The sequence below is a fragment of the Neoarius graeffei genome, chromosome 18 (genome assembly GCF_027579695.1).
Source record: "Neoarius graeffei isolate fNeoGra1 chromosome 18, fNeoGra1.pri, whole genome shotgun sequence".
NCBI lineage: Eukaryota > Metazoa > Chordata > Actinopteri > Siluriformes > Ariidae > Neoarius > Neoarius graeffei.
In genome coordinates this window covers 68,735,329-68,755,027 of record NC_083586.1, presented here as the reverse complement: position 1 = coordinate 68,755,027, position 19,699 = coordinate 68,735,329, and the positions used below count along the sequence as shown (strand labels likewise).

General features: G+C 48.4%; 1 protein-coding gene across 4 annotated transcripts; it reads left to right on the top strand.

Annotated features, from left to right (window-relative positions):
- The first annotated feature begins 375 nt into the window (after positions 1-375).
- gpank1 (G patch domain and ankyrin repeats 1) lies at positions 376-4,531 on the top strand. Of its 4 annotated transcripts, none has more exons than XM_060899631.1 (6): positions 376-465; positions 935-1,044; positions 1,138-1,342; positions 3,128-3,423; positions 3,671-3,783; positions 3,887-4,531. In XM_060899631.1, exons 3-6 carry the CDS (start codon positions 1,156-1,158, stop codon positions 4,338-4,340), a joined length of 1,050 nt encoding a protein of 349 aa, XP_060755614.1. In that variant the 5' UTR covers positions 376-465; positions 935-1,044; positions 1,138-1,155; the 3' UTR covers positions 4,341-4,531. The 4 variants fall into 4 exon arrangements, with proteins under 4 accessions (XP_060755614.1, XP_060755613.1, XP_060755612.1 ...); XM_060899630.1 differs by having other exon boundaries at positions 900-1,044; XM_060899629.1 differs by having other exon boundaries at positions 771-1,044.
- The last annotated feature ends 15,168 nt before the right edge of the window (positions 4,532-19,699 follow it).

Genomic DNA, 19,699 nt, shown 5'->3' with positions numbered 1-19,699 from the left:
TCTGTGTGGAGTTTGCATGTTCTCCCCGTGTCCGCGTGGGTTTCCTCCGGGTGCTCCGGTTTCCCCCACAGTCCAAAGACATGCAGGTTAGGTTAACTGGTGACTCTAAATTGAGCGTAGGTGTGAATGTGAGTGTGAATGGTTGTCTGTGTCTATGTGTCAGCCCTGTGATGACCTGGCGACTTGTCCAGGGTGTACCCCGCCTTTCGCCCGTAGTCAGCTGGGATAGGCTCCAGCTCGCCTGCGACCCTGTAGAAGGATAAAGCGGCTAGAGATAATGAATGAATGTCAGAAACGTTCATTTATTATAAATTTTTTTAAGTTTCCCGTTATGTGACTCTTATTTTGAAATATTTTGTCTCGACGCAACCGGAAGTCCGGTTTTGAGGCTTGATTCACCTGAGAGTCGGAGTTGCACAGTTTCGTTGTGACTCCAGCTTTGTGTTTTAACGTGACATTTATCAGGTTAGTGTTTGTTTAATAAATGTAAATAAAATAAAGATTAAAGCGTTAATGAGGACATAAAAAAAAACAAGCTTAATTGCCGGTAAAGTTTCTGGCTTCACTGTGTGCTAAGCTAACAGCTAATGGCTAACTGATGTGTGATAAATTCCTGTTTGGTGATTACAAATATGTCAGTAATTTAAAATGAAATTATTAAAATTAATGAATAGCCCAGCAGTGTCCAGCTGTTTGTATAGAAAATGTAAATGTGTGTTTTTTTTCTCATCAGTAAAATATTCCCACTGAGTTTATTTAATGCTTTAAAGGGGCCTCAGTAACTCCGCCTCCAGCTCTTCATGTTCACAGGATAAAACAAAATGAAAAATATTCAAATTAAAATGGATTAATGCAGAAACTGCTCTCAGCTTTATCACCTTCCTGCTCATTAAACACAGCACTGTTCCTGAATCAGTCACTCTGACTTCTGCAGCACATTAAAAGCAGAGTTCCAGCTCAGGTCACGTGTTCATGACGTTTTCTCTGTGACGTGGGCTGGATCAGATCCTCCTCTGGGTTTTCCTGAACTCTTACCTGCCTCAGGTGAGCCGGAATCAGAAACAGGATAAAAGTGATTTTGCTCAAAACCCACAGAAATGTTGTGGATTTCACGGCTTCTGTTTTTAACGCTGCAAGAGTTCAGACCTTCGTGCCATGAGCCACTCTGGGTTCTTTATCCGGGCCAGAGAGGAGGAGAAGCGATGGATGGAGGGGGAGAGAGAGACGGAGAGAGAGAGAGCTGCAGCGCTGAGTGGAGAGGAAGTGAGAGACTTTTACCGGAGTCTGGTTGAAGACGAGGACGGCGTGAGGAGAGACAGACGACGAGGGAGAGCAGGACGGAGTGAGTGATTTACAGAACATACAGAAATGTGATGTTTCTGCGCTTCTTCAGAACCAGAATCGGGTTCAGTGCGGAGTCCGTTCTCACATACAGGGATTTACTTTGGTGCTTGAACAGTTAAGATAGAAGAATTTAAAAAAACAGGAGTGGTTATTAAATAGAATAAAAAATAAGAAAAATCTAGTGTCGGAGATGAGAATTTTCCGCGGAATTCCGAGTTTTTCCCGCTGAAAATGTCATTTTTGTGAAATGTGTAAATCCGTTGAGAAAATTTTGGGGGTCGGCGCGAGGCGAGGCTTGTGGTGGCACAAGCAGGCAGGACGGACCGACCGACCGCCCGCCTGCCTGCCAGCATTTCGGCAATGCTCATCGCAAAATTAGTTGCAGCTGTGATAACAGAAATTGTCATTGCTTTCTTCAATATTTATGCTAACGACAACTCATGACGATTTCCGGCAACGTTTTGGCGCTAGTTTCATGCCACTTCTACAGTTCATGGAAAAACAAGCTATACGTACACGGTTTTGATCACTTCTTAAGTTCTAGTTATTTTGGTTAGTTTTCAAAGTTACTTCACCAATATGGCGAAAGTTTTGGACCGCAAAAATGAGAATCGTGCCAGGGAAATCGATAAATGGAACAGGGTAAAGAACTGTTTCCGATGGGCATGGCTCGATAGTAGCGTTACCGTGCAGATAGGGACACAAACTGTGACGACGTGCGTGACGGAACATATCCGAAAAGTGGCCGTGCCGGGAAAGGTTCTGTGTATTCCGTGCTCAGATTTGATCAGTTATGGAAACAGAGGAGCTAGAAACATCCAGGAGCACATCAAAACAAAAAAGCACACAGGTACGTTTTACTTAAATTGTCAAAGATAGAGTCAGGAGGAATCTAATATATCCGTTACAGTTACCTTCATTAATCGCTCACGATTATATTTGTTATCTTAAAGTTTATAAACGTTTTAAACCATCATTGAATTTGAAAACATTCATATATATATATATATATATATATATATATATATATATATATATATATATATATATATAAAAGGCGCACCCCCCTTTGAAACACCCCCATGCGCGCTTTGCGTGCGTTCTGTCTGCCCTTGGCAGACATTTCAGAGTTTTTTTTAAATGTCCCATTCTCATCCCTGTAAAGTATAGAAATTTGAAACGTGGACTTATTTAAGGAGTGTGTGTGAGTCGTTTTGAAGTCCGAGCTGTACGGTGTGTCTCAGAATGGGGGGAAAAAAAAAACAGGTCACATGATGAAGATGAAGAAGAATCCTGACCTGAATGTGTGGAAATGAATGTCTCGAATACGTAAACGTAGAGGAGAGAGGACGCAGCCCTGGGGGAGCCGGTGCTGATGGTTCGGGAGTCAGAGATGTGTTTCTGCAGCTTCACGTACTGCTTCCTGTCAGACAGGAAATCGGAGACTGTGGAACGATGCGTCGGTAAATGCGTCCCAGACCCGCCTCTTTTCAGAGGAAGTTTCAAGGTCCGGAAGCTTGCGGCCAGAAAAGTGTACAAAAGTTATCAGGAAGGTGGGCGGAGCCTGTGAAGCTGAAACTAGCGTTGTGTTAGCGTAACGTGACTCGTGTTATACAGTTACTATAGCTGATATATTTCTTTAGTCCAGTTGTAAAAGGTGTAAAGTTGTGGTCTGTTAAAGTACATTTTTGTCTTAATGAATCTACTGAAAGAAAAAAAACTTAGAGTTCCAGAGTAAACGTCGCGTGTCAGTGCAGCACATTTACCCTTTTCTCTGTTAAAGGTCATGGAAAAGGAGGCGGAGCTCGTAAAGGAGAGGTGAAGAGTCTCCATGGTGAGGTAGAGAACTCGGCGACAGCGCCCCCTGCAGGCCGTACTGAGGGTTACAGGTTGCTGCAGTGTGCAGAGCAGGGGGATGTCCGGGGCGTGGAGGCGGTCCTGAGGCGGGGCTGTGATGTCAACTTCAGAGACCAGTTTAACTGGACCGCCCTGATGAGCGCCTCGTACTCCGGGAGAACCGACACGGTGCGAGTCCTGCTCCAGAGGGGGGCGCTGTGGGCATCGATCACAGACACACAGGTGAGACAGGGGTGATATCTGTCTGTCTCTGTTTCCCTCTTTCTTCCCCCCTCCTTCCCTCTCTCCCTCCCTCTCTTTCTCCCTCTCTCTCTCTCTCTCTCTCTCTCTCTGTGTGCACGCCCCCCCCCCCCCCCCCCCCCCCATGTACCCTGTGGTGCTGGAGAAGTGTTGTTTTGTTTTAAGTGTGTATTGTACCAACTGTAAATGGTTGAAATGACAGATAAAGTGACCTTTAACCCCCCTGTAGGGGAGAGATGCTCGTGCTCTGGCTCGTCTCGCTGGTCATCATGATGTTGTCACTCTACTGGAGCGATTCAGCGTCACACAGAACTCACACACTGCTGCTGAGCCAATACACAGGTGTGTGTGTGTGTGTGTGTGTTTAGATTTTTAATCAGTGCAGTTTGTACATATAAGGATGATAACAGCGTTAAGGTGTCTTTTTGTGTGTTTCCCCCCACAGCCCCCCTCCCCCTCAGTGGTGTGACGTGTGTGAGGCGTGTTATACGGACAGCGTGCACACGCACACCTCGTCCACGCTGCACCAGTTCAGTCTGAAGCGTCCTCCGTCCGTCCCTCACTACTGTCTCGCTCCCTCCAGTGTAGGGTACCGGGTGATGCTGCGTTTGGGATGGGACCCTCACTCCGGCCTCGGCCCCGAACACTCGGGACGCCTCGGCCCCGTCGGCACCGTGCTCAAATCCGACACGGCCGGCCTCGGGTTCAGGCCCACGCCCAGGTCAAAGGTCACGCACTTCAAGGCCAACGACGTTCAGGCGGTCCGCAGGGTGCCGAAAAGACGAGGGGACGGACAGGAGCGAGGGACGGCGGTCAGCGCGAAGGACAGGAAGAGGACGGAGGAGAGACAGAGACAGTGGGAGAGAGATTACCGCACCTCGTTCAACATCGACGCATGACCTTTGACCTCTGATACTGTAGTCATGTGATTGTGTCGCCCTCTGGTGGCCTGAAACCCACAGGACTGTTTAATTTATCACGGTTTTATTCTTTCACCATTTTCACTGAAGAGTCTCGACCTCACACTGTACATGTGGATGTGTTTATTTTATTCTGACATTAATGTAATAAAACACCAAAATAAACCGAACACTCTGTAAGCTGTAGGTTTGACCTTTAACCTGCCGCTTTATTAAAGCACACAGCCTGCTGCGGTTCGGTGGTGTTTGCACTGGAGGCCGGTGTGTGAACCTCGGGGTCGTCGTGCCTCGGCGTGGACACCAGCCTTCAGGGCTCCGTGTAGGATACGACCCAAACCTTAAGGACAGGACACAGCTCGTCCGGTCCTGCTCTACAAAATAGGCGTATTCATGGATAGTGGGCGTGGCCACAAAGAGTTTTACAGCAGTTAAAGTTCATAACGTGGCTGATATTCACAATTTTCTGATCAATTAACTTTTATGTTCTGTGAAAAGAAAATGCGTGTTAAAGCTGAACAATGAGCACGAAAATAAAATTCCTCAATAATTATCAGGAGAAAGAAATAATGTTTACTTTTTAATTTATTTATTATCCATTTTTATTGTTTGGAAATCAAATCACAGCAAACAGGATTAAAAGATGCTTTGTGACTGATGGGCAGTGAGACAGAGAGAGAGAGACAGGAAGAGACAGACAGGAAGAAAGGGAGACAGACAGCAAGAGATAGACAGAGACATACAGAGAGACAGAAAAAAGACTGATGGACAAATATACAGAGAGTGAGAGAGATGGCAAAAGACAGACAGACAGCAAGAGAAACAGTGAGAGAGAGACATACAGAGAAAGAGAGAGAGACAGGAAGAGAGACAGATATACAGAGAGACAGTGAGTGAGAGAAACAGATATACAGAGAGAGAGACAGTAAGGGAGACAGAGATATACAGAGAGAGACAGTGAGAGAGAGACAGTAAGAGAGAGACATGCAGTGTTGTTATTCGCAGTAGCAGTGAACTCATAACTCCCCTAAAGTCAGTCAATTACAGTGATGTCACTCAGTGAGCTTCACCTTTAACCTCATTAACGACGAGCTTCTTAACGACTTTACACTGTTTATTTACAACCCCGATTCCAAAAAAGTTGGGACAAAGTACAAATTGTAAATAAAAACGGAATGCAATGACGTGGAAGTTTCAAAATTCCATATTTTATTCAGAATAGAACATAGATGACATAAATGTTTAAACTGAGAAAATGTATCATTTAAAGAGAAAAATTAGGTGATTTTAAATTTCATGACAACAACACATCTCAAAAAAGTTGGGACAAGGCCATGTTTCCCACTGTGAGACATCCCCTTTTCTCTTTACAACAGTCTGTAAACGTCTGGGGACTGAGGAGACAAGTTGCTCAAGTTTAGGGATAGGAATGTTAACCCATTCTTGTCTAATGTAGGATTCTAGTTGCTCAACTGTCTTAGGTCTTTTTTGTCGTATCTTCCGTTTTATGATGCGCCAAATGTTTTCTATGGGTGAAAGATCTGGACTGCAGGCTGGCCAGTTCAGTACCCGGACCCTTCTTCTACGCAGCCATGATGCTGTAATTGATGCAGTATGTGGTTTGGCATTGTCATGTTGGAAAATGCAAGGTCTTCCCTGAAAGAGACGTCGTCTGGATGGGAGCATATGTTGCTCTAGAACCTGGATATACCTTTCAGCATTGATGGTGTCTTTCCAGATGTGTAAGCTGGCCATGCCACATGCACTAATGCAACCCCATACCATCAGAGATGCAGGCTTCTGAACTGAGCGCTGATAACTCGGGTCGTCCTTCTCCTCTTTAGTCCGAATGACACGGCGTCCCTGATTTCCATAAAGAACTTCACATTTTGATTCGTCTGACCACAGAACAGTTTTCCACTTTGCCACAGTCCATTTTAAATGAGCCTTGGCCCAGAGAAGACGTCTGCGCTTCTGGATCGTGTTTAGATACGGCTTCTTCTTTGAACTATAGAGTTTTAGCTGGCGACGGCGGATGGCACGGTGAATTGTGTTCACAGATAATGTTCTCTGGAAATATTCCTGAGCCCATTTTGTGATTTCCAATACAGAAGCATGCCTGTATGTGATGCAGTGCCGTCTAAGGGCCCGAAGATCACGGGCACCCAGTATGGTTTTCCGGCCTTGACCCTTACGCACAGAGATTCTTCCAGATTCTCTGAATCTTTTGATGATATTATGCACTGTAGATGATGATATGTTCAAACTCTTTGCAATTTTACACTGTCGAACTCCTTTCTGATATTGCTCCACTATTTGTCGGCGCAGAATTAGGGGGATTGGTGATCCTCTTCCCATCTTTACTTCTGAGAGCCGCTGCCACTCCAAGATGCTCTTTTTATACCCAGTCATGTTAATGACCTATTGCCAATTGACCTAATGAGTTGCAATTTGGTCCTCCAGCTGTTCCTTTTTTGTACCTTTAACTTTTCCGGCCTCTTATTGCCCCTGTCCCAACTTTTTTGAGATGTGTTGCTGTCATGAAATTTCAAATGAGCCAATATTTGGCATGAAATTTCAAAATGTCTCACTTTCGACATTTGATATGTTGTCTATGTTCTATTGTGAATACAATATCAGTTTTTGAGATTTGTAAATTATTGCAGTCCGTTTTTATTTACAATTTGTACTTTGTCCCAACTTTTTTGGAATCGGGGTTGTATAGTGATGTCACTCATCTGAGACAAAGTTATGAAGAGGACACAGAGAACATCCACAACACGTCTACAGGTATACGGGCATTATAATCAGGTCACGTAGTGTTTATAGCACAGCCCCCCACACACACACACACTGTTTCTCGCGGTAAAGGTCGTGTCGTTCGATCCCTGTGTCCCGGAGGAGAGGATTAGCATCTGTTTAGCTGCGCCTGTTCTGACCTTTCAGCCATGTGTGTGTATGTGTGTGTGTGGTGAGACAGCTCTGCTGGTCTCCAGAGTCTTAGTCTGCCTTCTGCTGTTCTACACACACACACACACACACACACACACACACGTTTATCCCAGACTGTAGGAGAGCTGAGTGAATGAAATCATCTGCCTGAAGCCTCACTGATGACGGAACACAAAACCTCCCATCAGTACAGGGGAATCGAAAAGTTTGGGGCAGGATCCTCATACGCACCCTGAACAGCGGCGCTCCTGAAGCATCTCTTTACAGTCGTTTACATTCACAGAAACCCTGACTGGGTGTAAATGCTTACAATGGTTACCATGGAAACGATCTAGAAACAGTCTCCATGATCAAGTTAACAGCAGCACGTCAAACATCTGGAGAGTAACGAGGCGGCGGCGTGAGGGGTGGAGGAGACTGTAGCGGGTTTAACATGTGGGTGGAGCACAGAAGACGGCAGGACAGAGATCAGGATAAAGTATTGCGCTTTTTATTGCCGCACTTTTCAGTCGGGCACGTACAAAACACGCTCTGAGGTTCACACACATTCACACTCGTGAATCTCCTCTCGGCGAGCTCCCCTCCGCTCTCACTCTCCCTCCTTAAATAAGACGCGGTTTACTGGGGAGAACACACACAAACACAGGTTAATTACACTCAGGTGAAGCGATTCTGCCACTTACCTTCCCCAACTCCGCCCTCCTGTCACAGACCGGCGCTTGACCACGCCCCCGCTGCCACATACCCCCACCGCCCAACTCAGGCCGGGCGCCTGTCCGGCCCGCAGCCGACTCCCCCCCCACCTTGACGGGAGAGGAAGTCCGCCACGACCATCTGCGCCCCCGGCCTGTGGACCACCTTGAAGTTGAAAGGTTGGAGCGCCAGATACCAACGGGTGATCCACGTGTTGGCATCCTTCATGCGGTGGAGCCACTGGAGGGGCGCGTGGTCCGAACAGAGGGTGAAAGAGCGCCCCAGCAGGTAGTACCGGAGGGCGAGGACCGCCCACTTGATCGCCAGGCACTCTTTCTCGATGGTGCTGTAGCGCCCCTCACGCACTGACAGCTTTCGGCTGATGTATAACACTGGGCGGTCCTCTCCCCCCACCTGCTGGGACAAAACGGCCCCCAGCCCTCTGTCCGACGCATCCATCTGTAACAAAAAAGGGAGAGAGAAGTCAGGGGAGTGCAAAAGTGGCCCCCCACACAGTGCAGCCTTTACCTCAGAGAAAGCCCGCTGGCACTGCTCTGTCCACTGGACTGGATCTGGCGCCCCCTTTTTAGTGAGGTCAGTCAGCGGGCTGGTGACGTCCGAATAATTAGGTATAAACCTACGATAATAGCCAGCCAGCCCCAGGAACTGCCTCACCCCCTTTTTGGTCTTGGGCCTCGGGCAGGCCGCAATTGCTGCTGTCTTATTAATTTGGGGACGCACCTGCCCGTTACCCAAGTGGAAGCCCAGATACCGTACTTCCACCCGCCCAATCGCACACTTCTTCGGGTTGGCCATGAGCCCCGCCCGCCTCAGCAACCTAAGGACGGCCCTTAGATGTTGCAGGTGCCGCTGCCAGTCATTACTATAAATGATTATGTCATCCAAGTAAGCGGCCGCATAGGTGGCGTGGGGCCGGAGGACCCGGTCCATCAGCCGCTGAAACGTAGCGGGCGCCCCAAACAGCCCAAACGGAAGTGTGACGAACTGGTGTAAGCCGAACGGTGTGGAGAAGGCTGTTTTTTCCCAGGATAATGGAGTCAAGGGGATCTGCCAATATCCCTTCGTCAAATCCAGTGTCAAGTAAAAGTGAGCCGTGCCTAGTCGATCGAGCAGCTCATCAATACGAGGCATTGGGTACGCGTCGAATTTAGACACCGCGTTGACTTTTCTATAGTCCACACAGAACCGGACCGGGCCGTCGGCCTTGGGAACCAAGACCACCGGGCTGCTCCAGTCACTGTGGGACTCCTCGACGATGCCCATTTCGAGCATGGCCTGAAGTTCTTCCCGAACCACCTTTTTTTTGTGTTCGGGTAATCTATAAGGACGGCTACGCACTACCACCCCCGGGGGCATCTCTATGTGGTGTTCTATGAGGTTGGTGCGACCGGGCAGGGCCGAGAACACATCTGAAAACTCGGTCTGCAACTGGGCGACCTCCGTGAGTTGGGTCGGGGAGAGGTGGTCTCCACAGGGGACCGGAGAGGTGCGAGATGCCAATGACCCTTTTTGGACCTCCGGCCCCAGCTCCGCCTTCTCCGGAACTACCGACACCAACGCCACGGGGACCTCCTCGTTCCAGAGTTTCAGCAGATTGAGGTGGTAGATCTGTAGCGCCCCCTCCCTGTCCGTTCACCTAACCTCATAGTCGACGTCCCCGACTCGCCGTGTGACCTCAAAGGGCCCTTGCCACTTGGTGACTAATTTGGAGCTCGACGTGGGCAACAGGACGAGTACCTTATCTCCCGGAGTGAACTCTCTAAGGCGCGTGCCCTTGTTGTACAGGCGGGTTTGCCATTCCTGGGCCTGCCGCAAATTCTCCTGAGTTAGGTGGGTGAGCGTGTGGAGTTTTGCGCGCAGATCCATAACGTACTGAATTTCATTTTTGCTCTGTGAAGGTCCCTCCTCCCAATTTTCCCGCAGTACATCTAAGATGCTGCGCGGCTTACGCCCATACAATAATTCAAACAGGGAGAACCCCGTGGAGGCTTGGGGGACCTCTCGCACTGCAAACAACAAGGGTTCGAGCCATTTATCCCAGTTACGTGCGTCCTCACTTACGAATTTTTTGATAATATTCTTGAGGGTGCGATTGAACCGTTCAACTAAACCGTCCGTCTGTGGGTGATACATGCTGGTGCGGATCGGCTTAATACCCAATAGCCCATACAGTTCGCTCAGTGTTCGTGACATAAACGAGGTGCCTTGGTCAGTCAGAATCTCTTTCGGGATTCCGACCCGGGAGATGACGTGGAAGAGGGCCTCTGCAATACTACGTGCGGAGATATTGCGGAGAGGCACCGCTTCCGGGTATCGCGTTGCATAGTCCACCAGAACCAATATAAAGCGGTACCCTCGTGTTGACCGATCTAATGGTCCGACGAGATCCATCCCAATTCTTTCAAACGGGGTCTCGATTAATGGTAGGGGGTGCAAGGGTGCTTTTGGAATGGCCGCTGGATTTACTAATTGGCATTCGCGGCATGCCGTACACCACTTACGGATGTCGCCGCAAATCCCCGGCCAATAGAATCGGGCCATTATCCGGGCGAGTGTCTTATCCTGCCCGAGGTGTCCCGCCATGGGATTAAAGTGAGCCGCCTGGAATACCAATTCCCGGCGGCTCTTTGGAATTAACAACTGGGTGACTCGCTCTTTCGTCTGAGTGTCCTGCATCACTCGGTATAACCTATCCTTCAAAATGGAAAAATAGGGGAAGGACGGGGTGGCGTTCGGCTGGAGCGTTTGACCATAGATTACTCTCACTTGGTCAAACGCGTGTCGCAGAGTCTCATCTCGCGATTGTTCCAGTGGGAAATCCGCGAGGGATTCCCCAATAGAAAGAGGAGGGGCCGGGGGCTCCTCACTCTGTCGCGGAGATGACGTAGACGGCTCTGCAACCGCAGCTCCAGCCAAAGCGACACCGGGACCCTCCCCTGACAACTGGCAGGACCCACTCTTTACTAGGCGTGCCATCAACCCCCGAAATCCCGGCCAATCAGTCCCCAAGATCAAAGAGTGGGTAAGGCGAGGATTAACCGCCGCCTTCACTATCGATTTTTCCCCTCTGAAATGTATGTGGATCGACACCAACGGGTAGCTGTGAATATCCCCGTGCACACACAACACCTTCACCCCTTGTGCTCCCCCCAATGCCTCGTCTTGCACCAGGCTTTGGCGGATCGAGGTCTGATTGCAACCCGAATCCACCAACGCCTGATATGTCGCCCCTTGTACACTTACCGGTATGCGATACGCTCCGGCCCGATCGAGGGCAGCCTCTGGCGCGTCGGGGATCTGCACCACCGCCCCCACCTCCATCGCTTCACACTGATGCTGCAGGTGGCCCGGTTCCCCGCAGCACCAGCAAACCGGCCCGGGCCTCCCCTCTGCAGCTGTGTTTTGAGGGTCACTCACCTGAGGGGGGGGAGAGACAGACACAGAAGGGAGAAACGGGAGGGCACCACGGGTGCGGCGGGCCGGCTGGGGTGGAGCCGGCCCCCGCCTCCGTGGTGGGGGAATGGGGCGAGGACGGGACAAGGGAGGAGGGGGAAGAGAGAGAGAGAGAGAGAGAGAGAGAAGAGGAGAGAGAAGACGACGTCATCCGTTGTCCTGCCGCCGGGACAGCCGCCAGATGATCCTCCGCCAGTCCCACGGCCTGATCCAGCGACGCTGGGCGGTGGCACTGGACCCACTCCGCGGTTCCGGCGGGTAGGCGGGCGATGAACTGTTCCAGCGCCACCTGGTCGATGATTCCCTCGGCGTCGCGATCTTCGGCCCTCAGCCACTGCCAGCAGGCGTCCCGGAGCTGCTGGCCAAACGCAAACGGGCTGCCGACTTCCTCCATTCGCAGCGCGCGGAAGCGCTGGCGCTGCTGCTCTGGCGTTCGCCCCACGCGCTGGAGGACAGCCCGGCGAAGGTCGGCGTAGGCCAGCCGGCAGTCGGCGGGGAGCTGTAGTGCGGCTAACTGCGCCTCTCCCGTCAGGAGGGGGAGGAGGCGCGCCGCGCGCTGCTCCATCGGCCACCCCGAGGCTTCGGCGACCTGCTCGAACAACGCGATGAAAGCCTCGGGGTTGTCCTGCGGGCCCATCTTGGTCAAGGTGAGGGGAGATGGGCCCGCGGCCGGGGCGCTGGTGGACCCCGCCGACGCGAGGAGGCGCCGGAACGCCTCTCGGTCTTCCTGTTGAGCCAGCACCAGGGCTTCAAAGCGGCGCTCCTGCTCCTTCCGGAGCGTGACGAGTGCCTGGTGCTGGCTCTGCTGAGCCGTGGCGAGGGCGTGGACCAAGTCCGCGAACGGGGAGGATTCCACGGGGCTGCAGGACAGGTGCTCCACCGATCCCGGGTTTCGGCACCACTGTAGCGGGTTTAACGTGTGGGTGGAGCACAGAAGACGGCAGGACAGAGATCAGGATAAAGTATTGCGCTTTTTATTGCCGCACTTTTCAGTCGGGCACGCACAAAACACGCTCTGAGGTTCACACACATTCACACTCGTGAATCTCCTCTCGGCGAGCTCCCCTCCGCTCTCACTCTCCCTCCTTAAATAAGGTGCGGTTTACTGGGGAGAACACACACAAACACAGGTTAATTACACTCAGGTGAAGCGATTCTGCCACTTACCTTCCCCGACTCCGCCCTCCTGTCACAGACCGGCGCTTGACCACGCCCCCGCTGCCACAGAGACATACACACAAGGGTGTGAACACAGAAATGTGGAGAGCCAGTCAGATCACAGCATCCAACATTCTGAATCTCGTGGCCAGAAAAGTGCGAAAGTGATCAGATGCTGCGTGAGAGAGCTGGAGATCGGTTCTTCCTCACTGATCACAAACCAGAACTCTCCGTACTCGGACCAGGTGTGTGTTTCCCATCAAATAAATCCCCTCACCCCATGAAAGAGGGTGGAGCCTCTCTGATGGGCGTGGTTTGGTGACATTTCTGACACAACATTGTTTTTTTTGATGGTAAATTTTAACAGCGGTGGAAGGGGAGCAGTTTCAGGGATCTGATTAATGTTTTCTTCGTCACATTTTTTATTTTTTGGAATATTTTCCGATGGGAACATCGTCCCGCAGGATGGAGCGTCTCAGACTCTTTTCGTTAGACTCGAGTAAGCACATGCTGATTCTTTAATTATTGTGTTTTATCCAATCATTGATGTGCACTATTTGTAGCTCCGCCCACACATCCCTGTTTGGTTCATAGGATGGCTGACCAACACAAAGCCCTAGCCCCTCCCCAAAGACCGCCCCCTGCACCCAATATTTAACTCATTCTCTCTTTATTGAGGTGTTTTTTTTATTCAGATGAAGAAATGTTTAAAATGAATTTGTCTGATAATTACACAGTAATAACATGTTGGGCGTTGAATACACACAGTTATAACCTTCTGTTACAGTGTTACAGGATTCTCTCTGTATGTGAGGAATTATGGGTAATGTAGTCACTGATGATGAACTGCAGTTAAGGAGGAGGAGGGTGTGCACCTCCTCATATTATAATTAGCAGGCAGGGGTGGGGTTGGCCAGATTTGCCCGCCTTCATCAAATGGTGGATGTCGAGTAGATTCCGCATGCTAAGCATTAGCAGAATAGCGCTAATCGACTTCGACTGAGTCGTAACTGGAACCCATTCGTCCTGTCGGAGTGTGTGGGATGAGTAACGAGTGGGACAGATTATAGTTGTCCAGCAGCTGGTTTCCACAATCTGACAACGTGCGAGGACTCGGCGTGACACCGCCGCGACACGAAAGCGCTTTTCCTTTTTCAGAAGTGTGCGTTTGATCATCAGACGTTAGCCTGGACGCTAAGGACACAAAAAGAGAAATGGAAATGAACGATACCAAACCAAATCCCGTTAATAGTGCCGCCATAGCTGGGGGAGGGGCACACACTCACATGCTGTCATGCACTGAAAGAAAGGAAAAAAGACAAACAAAAAGAAAAAAGGACGAGCGGAGACATGAGAGGAGGACAAGACAGAGAGACGTGTTGGACAGAGAGAACACTCCGCTGGAGGTCAGTTCAGCGCCTCATCAGAGACGGCCGGCGGGAGCAGGCAGGCGCTTTTCATCGGTAGGTGCTTCGCTCTTCAAGAGCGGCCAACACTAACTCTCGCTTTAACATTCAAATATTTTCCTTTTATTTTCCCCGTCTCTTTTCTCCATCGTCCCAGCGAAGGGAGCGAGGGCGCAAGAGGAGGGCGCGAGGGCATGAGAGGAGGCCTCATTGTACCAGCCGCTCAAAGCCTCCACGTCAATTACTGTGACTGCTGGGTCTAAAAACGGGGACAAAAACACACACTCATCTACAAACATCAAAGAAAACGTTGCAGAAGGGGGCAATTTTAAGCTGAGAAAGAAAGATGTTTAAATAACAGCAGGGGTCAAATCCCATAATGCACTGCGACTAATCCAATCAGAGACACAGCGGGTCACGCGAGCGCTGGTTGGAAAAACAGAGTTATTGTTAACAAACTCTATAAAAGTGTCATTTTCATTGATGAATGTTTAACTTTATTGTACCAGGAAACCCAGTGAGAGCAAAAATCTGTTTAATAAGTGAGACGTGGCCAAGATCGCAGCCCAAAAACTCACAACATGTTAAAGTACAGCACGTATAACATCAAATCCCACAGACTGAAGACAACATGAGGGACAAAACCCACAAACCCCTCCCCCCCCCCCAAGACTCCATGTGATGGTGAATGAGAGACTTTGGATTTGTAATAAAATGTATTTATGATGCACTGAATAAAGGCTCCATGTAGGTACGATATTTCACCGTCATCAATCACAGGCAGAAATGTAGCTTCCACACATCATTTTTTAGCATCAGAATAAAACAAGGTTTAGTTCTAAAATCTTCACTTTCAGCTTCATAACTCGATTAGCAAAATTTATATTAAATAATAGCTTGTCATCTGTTCATGGACCCAAAATCCTGCACAAGGGCACGCTGTAAATGGATTTACCATTGGACAGAAAGATGCTACAATCATCACACGACTGTAAGTGAGCGCTGGAGAAAACAATGGAAATGCTTTCAGAGTATTTAAGACCAATTTTAAACTAATTAGCGCAGTGTGTAACAACTATAATGCAGTCTGAAGCTCATCTGAATGTGTATATAAATGACTGTCATCAGCACAGTAGTGTATTACTGCTTGAATGTTCTTAAATCATTTATTAAAATAAAATAGGTCCCAGAATGGAACCCTGAGGGTCACCTTTAGTTATCTCAGGAAAATCTGATTCATGACACTCGGGATCAACACACCAGGTTCCAGCTACAATCTCATTTCTGAACCATTTAACAGCTTTAGGACTGAAAAGAACATTTTTCCTCAGAATCCACTGAATCGAGCGCTTTAGATAGAACCACGAATAAAGCGTCGCAGTGCACCAATGAGATCATTTCACAACCCGAGCAGCAGTAACTGTACTGAATCTGGTTCAGTTTATATTTAATAAACTGTCTGACTTTATTCTTTATTTCCTCTGAGCCAATCAGAACACACTCAGCGAGACTTAAAGCAAGATGTGGACCTGAGCAGGATTTAATTTGCTTCCAGAATTTTGAGAGAACCTTATTTCAGTTCTCTGTAACTGACTTAAGATAAAACTCATCTCATCTCATTATCTGTAGCCGCTTTATCCTTCTACAGGGTCGCAGGCGAGCTGGATCCTATCCCAGCTGACTACGGGTGAAAGGCGGGGTTCACCCTGGACAAGTCGCCAGGTCATCACAGGGCTGACACATAGACACAGACAACCATTCACACTCACATTCACACCTACGCTCAATTTAGAGTCACCAGTTAACCTAACCTGCATGTCTTTGGACTGTGGGGGAAACCGGAGCACCCGGAGGAAACCCACGCGGACACGGGGAGAACATGCAAACTCCACACAGAAAGGCCCTCGCCGGCCCCGGGGCTCGAACCCAGGACCTTCTTGCTGTGAGGCGACAGCGCTAACCACTACACCACCGTGCCGCCCAAGATAAAACTCTGATTTAGATTTCTTAATCATTAACATGCTTTTGTTCCTTATGGTTCAAAACGTCATCTGATCAGCAGAGGAGTCTGAAACTCGACCTCAGGCCCATGATTTATTTCTTAAACGCATTGGCTCTGAAACAGGGTCCGAGAGTCAGGAGTTATCCCCACCGCTGATCCAACACTTCTTAAAAGGAACATGTTTCGAAGAAACGGACAGGAAGCTCAAGAGGAAACAATCCCACACCAGTTCAACATCTGGAATCGCAGTAACTCTGATAAAATCAGACAGGAACACCCGTTCTTCAAAACAACTAAAATTCCTTTTAAAAGTGAAAAAGGGCTTTACTTTGGGCTTGTTGTTTTCCTGACAAAAGCAATTGCACAATAATCACTGGCATCACTGCAACACGTACGAACTGGAGTGCATTAATGAGAGTTTATTTATTCATTATAATTCAATCAAGCCAGGTAGATTTATTCTGTGTTAGGATTTCGTCTCAGTGGTGAATTCATAAGTTTCATAAAGTTTAAAGTTCTTTAAAACAGTCCAAGGTTCCTGAAGACCAGTTCTAAAGCAGATCACCCACAGATCGATAGAGAAACTTTATTTCAACAGGGGCCCCATTCAGCACAGCTGGTATCCACAGGGGCCTTGCAAAACGACACTCATTTACAATTTCAACAATACATTACAATAATCTTTAAAAATTTCATTAACATTATTAATCTAAAAATTTAATGACAACTACCATTATGGTCTCATCTCATCTCATCTCATTATCTGTAGCCGCTTTATCCTGTTCTACAGGGTCGCAGGCGAGCTGGATCCTATCCCAGCTGACTACGGGCGAAAGGCGGGGTTCACCCTGGACAAGTCTCCAGGTCATCACAGGGCTGACACATAGACACAGACAACCATTCACACTCACATTCACCATTATGGTCTTAAAAGGAAAACAAATACAATGACAATTTTAAGAAAACACATATATCTGTTTTCTTAAAATTGTCACAGATATATGAAAGTAAATCCAGCCACTGGGGGTGCATAAGCATACTCTTGGTGCCGGTCCCAAGCCTGGATAAATTGGAGAGGGCTGCGTCAGGAAGGGCATCCGGCATAAAACTGTGCCAAATCTAACATGCGGAATGAAAAGAGAAATACCATACCGGATCGGTCGGGGCCCGGGTTAACAACGACCACCTCCGGTACTGTTGGTCAACAGGGTGCCGGTGGAAAGTGTGCTACTGTTACACCAAAACAGAGGAGAAAGGGGAGGGAGGCGTGTGAGGAGAGAGTGTGAAAGATGGAAGGGAAGGAGCTTAGAATTGAGGGTAGGAACACTGAATGTGGGAACATTGACTGGCAGAGTGAGAGAGTTAGCAGGTATGATGGAAAGAAGGAAGTTGGACATTTTGTGTGTGCAGGAGACGAGGTGGAAAGGAAACAAGGCCAAGAACATTGGAGATGGATGCAAGTTGTTTTATTATGGAGTGGATGGAAAGAGAAATGGTGTTGGTATTGTTCTGAGGGGAGAGTTGGTCAACAGTGTGATTGATGTGAAGAGGGTGTCAGAGTGATAGGCATGAAGTTGGAGATTCAAGGAGTGGTCATCAATGTTGTGTGTGTGTATGGCCCACAGGTTGGATGTGAGAATGAAGAGAAAGAGTCTTTCTGGGAAAAGATGGATGAAGTGGTAGAAAGTATACCAAGGAAGGAGTGCGTGCTGATAGGAGCAGATTTCAACGGACATGTTGGTGAGGGAAACAGAGGAGATGAGGACGTGATGGGCAGATATGGTGTAAGAGAGAGAAATGTGGAAGGGCAAATGGTGGTTGATTTTTCAAAGAGGATGAATTTGGCAATAGTCATTACATACTTCAAGAAGAAAGAGCAGCACAGGGTGACGTTTAAGAGTGGAGGAAGATCTACACAGGTGGACTACATACTCTGCAGAAGGGGTAACCTGAAGGAGATTGGAGACTGTAAAGTGATGGCAGGGGAGAGTGTAGCTAGACAACATCGAGTGGTCGTGTGCAGGATGAGCTTGAAAGTGAAAAAGAGGAAGCGTGAAATAGTGGAGCCGAAGATTAAGTGGTGGAAACTAAAAGAGGTTGAACATCAGAAGGAGTTTAGGGAAGAAATGAGATGAGCATTGAGTGGTCATGGAAGTCTAACAGAAGATTGGAATACTACTGCTGTACTAGTAAGAGAGGCAGCAAGGAAGGTGCTAGGGTGGTCATCGGGAAGGAGGAAGGAAGACAAGGAGACATGGTGGTGGAACAAAGAAGTCCAGGAAATTATAAAAGAGAAGAGGCTAGCAAAGAAGAATTGGGACGATCAGAGAGACGAGGAAAGCAGGCGGTTATACAGAGAGACGAGACAGAAGGCAAATAGAGCAGTAGCGAAGGCAAAAGCAGATGCATACCAGGAGTTGTACGAAAGACTGGAGACCAAAGAAGGAGAGAAAGACCTGTACAGACTAGCTAGGCAGAGAAACAGGGAAGCGAGGGATGTACAGCAGGTAAGAGTGATGAAAGATGGAAATGGAAATGTGCTGACAAACCAACAGAGTGTATTAAGAAGGTGGAAAGAGTACTTTGAGGATTTATTAAATGAGGAGAATCCAAGAGAGAAAAGGTCAGATTCATTGGAGACAGCAAATCAGGAAGCAGAGTTGGTTAGTAAGGATGAGGTGAGGGCAGCCATGAAAAGAATGAAGACTGGGAAAGCAGTCGGACCAGATGGTATCCCGACTGAGGCTTGGAGATGTTTGGGTGAGATGGCTGTGGAGTTCCTAACGAGATTGTTTAATAAGATCCTACAGGATGAGAAAATGCCAAATGAATGGAGAAAGAGTGTGCTAGTCCCAATATACAAGAATAAGGGAGATGTACAGAGCTGCAGTAATTACAGAGGGATAAAATTGATGAGCCACACCATGAAGCTATGGGAAAGGGTATTGGAGGCGAGATTGAGAAGAGAGGTAGCAATCTGTGAACAGCAGTGCGGGTTTATGCCAAGGAAGAGCACGTCGGATGCAATTTTTGCTTTAAGAATGCTAATGGAGAAGTACAGAGAAGGCCAGAGAAAGCTACATTGTGTGTTTGTAGACCTGGAGAAGGCATACGATAAAGTGCCGAGAGATGAGTTATGGTGTTGTATGAGAAAGAGTGGAGTGAATGAGAAGTATATCAGAGTGGTGCAAGACATGTATGAGAACAGTGAAACAGCAGTGAGGTGTGCAGTTGGAACGATTGAATGGTTCAAGGTGAAGGTGGGACTCCATCAAGGATCTGCTTTGAGTCCTTTTTTATTTGCCATAGTGAAGGATCGCTTGACGGACGAAGTGAGGCAAGAGTCACCATGGAACATGATGTTTGCGGATGATATTGTGAAATGTGGTGAAAGTAGAAAGGAGGTTGAGTTGGGTTTGGAGAGATGGAGGGATGCATTGGAATGAAGAGGAATGAAGGTGAGCAGTAGCAAAACAGAATACTTGTGCATCAATGAGAATGGGGATGAGAGTGTAGTGAAGATGCAAGGAGTAGACGTAAAGAAAGTTGGTGAATTCAAGTACCTGGGGTCAACTGTGCAGGAAAATGGGGGCTGCGATAGTGAGGTGAGAGAGAGAGTGCAGGCAGGGTGGAGCAGTTGGAGAAGGATTTCGGGA